The sequence below is a fragment of the Mytilus galloprovincialis genome, chromosome 4, assembly GCF_965363235.1.
Source record: "Mytilus galloprovincialis chromosome 4, xbMytGall1.hap1.1, whole genome shotgun sequence".
NCBI classification, from domain to species: Eukaryota; Metazoa; Mollusca; class Bivalvia; order Mytilida; family Mytilidae; genus Mytilus; species Mytilus galloprovincialis.
Genome location: NC_134841.1, coordinates 70,698,094 through 70,702,145, shown reverse-complemented (window position 1 = coordinate 70,702,145; position 4,052 = coordinate 70,698,094). Strand labels below are relative to the sequence as shown.

General features: G+C 32.5%; 1 protein-coding gene across 1 annotated transcript; it reads left to right on the top strand.

Moving 5' to 3' along the window:
* Nucleotides 1-1,300: 1,300 nt before the first annotated feature.
* LOC143072857 (putative G-protein coupled receptor No9) lies at nucleotides 1,301-3,629 on the top strand. Its single transcript, XM_076247974.1, has 2 exons — nucleotides 1,301-1,488; nucleotides 1,763-3,629. The coding sequence occupies exon 2, from the start codon at nucleotides 1,896-1,898 to the stop codon at nucleotides 3,441-3,443; it is 1,548 nt and encodes a 515-aa protein (XP_076104089.1). The 5' UTR covers nucleotides 1,301-1,488; nucleotides 1,763-1,895; the 3' UTR covers nucleotides 3,444-3,629.
* Nucleotides 3,630-4,052: the final 423 nt, after the last annotated feature.

Below are 4,052 nucleotides of genomic sequence, written 5' to 3'. Positions count from 1 at the left end.
CCTGCCAAGCAATACAACTGATGCTGGGTCGGGATCGTCGATTTAGATATTCCGCAACGTATGATCGCAATGGCGACGGCATATCCGGTCATCGCACAAGTCGATGATCAAGCTCACTTTTGCCTGCCCCAACCAAACAATCCCCTTTCAATTCTGCGTCAAAATAATTAACCAACTCGTCATTCTTGTGGTCGACCCACATATCTAACACTTATAATATTAATAATAATAATTGCTAATTCTTCCGTTTTGTATTGAAGAATTAAAAATGGACCTAAAAATTGGATAAACTACTAAACAGGCGTATTTTAAAATCGACAATTATTTTATGTTGCGAAAGCTGCTCAATATCAATAAGCTGTATTTGATTAGATACTTTCTATTTTCATACAACTACCTTCTAGTCTATAGTGCATGAAGTATCAAAAAAGGATATAACACAACTGGGGAGGGGAAGAATTTCAACAATTGCGTAACATTTTTTTAATGAATGGAAAACTAACATGTACACTGATACAATCTGTACAGTTTTGACAGTTCTACCGTAATTCATTTATCATAAGATCGTATCACTATATTTCAGATCTGTTTTAATATTTGAAAAAATAATTATTTGAAAAATCATAGATAAGTATAGATGTTTGGTTATTTAACATATGTCAGCTTGCTAATAAGATATCAATAATTTTATCAAATTGTAAAAAAGTGTTTTCATTACAGGATAAAACATCTGCTAAACGACAAATCTTGGCAGAGAGCTTATCTGAAGCTTAGTTTTTATGTATTGAACCTGAAATAATAAGATCTAATAAGTATCCAATAATACGCTCTCCCTAGCAAATCAAAGATGCATTCAGGTTTTCCGCTAATTTTCTCTCCAATAAAAGGTGGTTATAGTCAACACCATGGTGGTATAAACTATACGTGCATTTCTGTTTAATAAGCAGACATTATTTTTAGTCAATATTTGATGAAAAGTATCATGTTATAGTTATATGAGCGACTTGTTTTTGGATATACACTTTTTGTATTTTTGAAGTAAGCTATTTATATAGTTATTATGATATTTGATGAAAAGTATCATTTCATAGTTATATGATCGATTTGTTTCTGGATATACACTTTTTGTATCTTGAAGTAAGCCTATTTATATAATTATCATGATGCATGCAACGTCTTAGGTTCTGTTATTATTCAACGTATCAAACAATAGATCAATCAGAATCAATTAACCGTTTTATTTTCTATATGTTGGATGTAAACTATATGTTGTGGCTTTGATATTTATTTATTACCAAAGTGTCTTCCGCGAGTGTTCAAATGAATTGGAAATAAAGTAATAATTCTTCGGTAACAATAGATTTTCTGTTGAAGAAGTAATTTGTGCCTCATGATATAATAATCAAAAACAAAACCTGCCTTTTCATAATCAATTTGCTTCGTTAATTGTGCATGTTAAAGGATTGCTTCAGCTGACACTGTAAGATGGTGAACATTTAAATATATTATTTCATAGTTTGATTTATAATAACTGATTTTTCTTCTATTGTGTGCAATCTATTAATTAATACTCTTGAAAGCAACAGTTTCTATAAATCCAATAATTTATAAAAACTCGTGGCTATAAAAGCGCGATTGAAAGCAATGACCATTTTGTAACGCTATATTATATATTGAGAAGTGATCGTAAGGAGATTCAACTATTACTGTTACGCTCGTTACGTTCAAGATATTTAATTAATATCTCTATCGTTTCTTTCAGAACGAATTACCAGCCATACTGACTACGGAAGGCTTTGATTGTGAATGAATAAAGGCATGTCTGATTCGTATATTACAATATAGCTTGTGTTTTACTTGAGCAAATAACATAAATACTAGAGAATAGAATTGGAATGGCTGACGAGGAAACATGTATCAGCGAAAACGAAATTCATTTCACAGTAGATTTAATTCCAACAACTTTAACATTGACTATCATCAACTTGGTCATTTTGGCGGGAAATAGTTTAGTTATCATTGCAGTAATTACAACAAGAAAGTTACGAACAAACACGAACACATATATAGTGTCTTTAGCATGTTCAGATATTTTGTTGGGAATTTTTGTGATTCCTTTCTCCGCATCATTAGAAATTTTGACATATTGGCCGTTTGGTGAAGTATGGTGTAGTATCTGGCTAGCTATAGATGTATTGCTGTGTACTGCTTCCATTTTAAATTTGTTAGCCATAAGTTTTGACCGATACTTAGCTGTAACTAAGCCTATACAGTATGCTAGTGCTATGTCCAGACGTCGGAGTAAAGTACTCGTGACTTTTGTATGGCTGTTATCCTTTGTAATATGTATCCCTCCGTTATTAGGATGGAATGATAAAACTTCATATTCCAAAGAAACCCAAACGAGAAACGTAACCATTTACGTCAATAACAATTTCTCATCATGGGTAAATATTGAGCCCGTCGTCTGTAATAATACAGCGCCACAGTGCGAACTAATATCTACCCAAGGATACAGGATATATTCCGCTTTGGGTTCATTTTATATTCCAATGTTTTTAATGGTTTTCTTTTATTGTAAGATTTATAAAGCCGCAGTTCGAACAACATCGGCAATTCGAACGGGAATTTTAACCGCAAGACAAAACGACGATCTTAAAAATGATGATCCGATTATCCTGCGTATTCATAGAGGAAATTCAGTTGTTTCAAGATCATCGGCTTCGTCTCGGTATTCTCAGAGAACTGGTTCTTTAAGAAGTGCTCTACGTAACACGGGAGATAGGTGTACCCGTAATAGACATTGTGTTTATTCAGAATGTAACCCGAACGGCGGAATTCCGAGTAGTAAAGAAATGGAAAGAATGCAGTCGAAACGATTATATTTTGAAGATCCAGGACCGGAAGCTGAAAAAGAACCTTTGGAATATATAAAACTAAACAATAATACAAAAACTCCGGAAGATAGTCCATTTATGAAAAGGAGGCGATCTACTCCATTTATATACGCTATGAATAAGAGAAGTATGGAATCCAGATCATTGGCTACAGTACCAGAAGGTCGTCATAGTAATAGAATTCATATAAGAAAAATTTTGAAAGAAACAAAAGCTACCAAAACGGTTGCCATAATTGTTGGAGTGTTTACAATGTGTTGGTTTCCATTCTTTACAATGTATCTAATAGAGGCGTTTTGGGGAACACGTGTTCCGTCGTTGGCTTTTTCTGTGATGTTTTGGTTAGGGTATTGTAATTCTATGTTAAATCCATTTATATATGGGATGTTTTCTAGAGATTTCCGCTGTGCTTTCAGACGGATTCTTCGAAGATCTTGTTATAAATGTTGTAAGTGCAAATGTTTTAAACGTCCAAAGAACGTGATTGTTCACAAACATCATCTTGGATTCCCGGTGATTGACTTTGAAAGCACATCAGAATCGTAATAAGGGTTCAGCAAATGGAGTACCGTTTAACATTGGATCTCCCGAACATTTGTAAAAATCCAAGAGCTCTAACTGAACTTCTTTTGTAAAAAAAAATAGAAATTAGAAGAAAACTACTATTAAATTATGTGTCATTGAAAGAATGTTTTGCATCTATAGAATAAATAAAATATTATGGAATACAAACCTGCTTACTCTGCATAAAACGTCAAAGACATGCAGTTACTATCTGTAAGTTATAATATTTTGATTTTATTCAATCGATAATACCAGATCAATAGCTATATTTCACAAGAGCAGTAAAAATTATTAGCACACCACTGTGAGTTTTGCCCTTACAAAAATAAGATCACTTTTAAGTCCAATATGGCACTAACAGACACTGCTGTGAAAAGGAAAAAAAATCGAAAAAGTCCTTTTTTACAATATTAAAAAAATTCACTTAAACCCAACCATTTCAATTTAAATATTTTATAACCATATTTCGTTTAAAATGTATAGGTATGAGTCAATTAAAAATACAACTGTTTTGTGTACTTCTTCCGACTTCTTAAAATTCAAAATTAAGTAGTATTGTAAATCAAAAATCGACTTTCAGATGTTTGTCTC

What these genes read in the sequence shown, in the direction of transcription:
- LOC143072857 (XM_076247974.1), top strand. Translation starts at nt 1,896, where the DNA reads ATGGCTGACGAGGAAACATGTATCAGCGAAAACGAAATTCATTTCACA.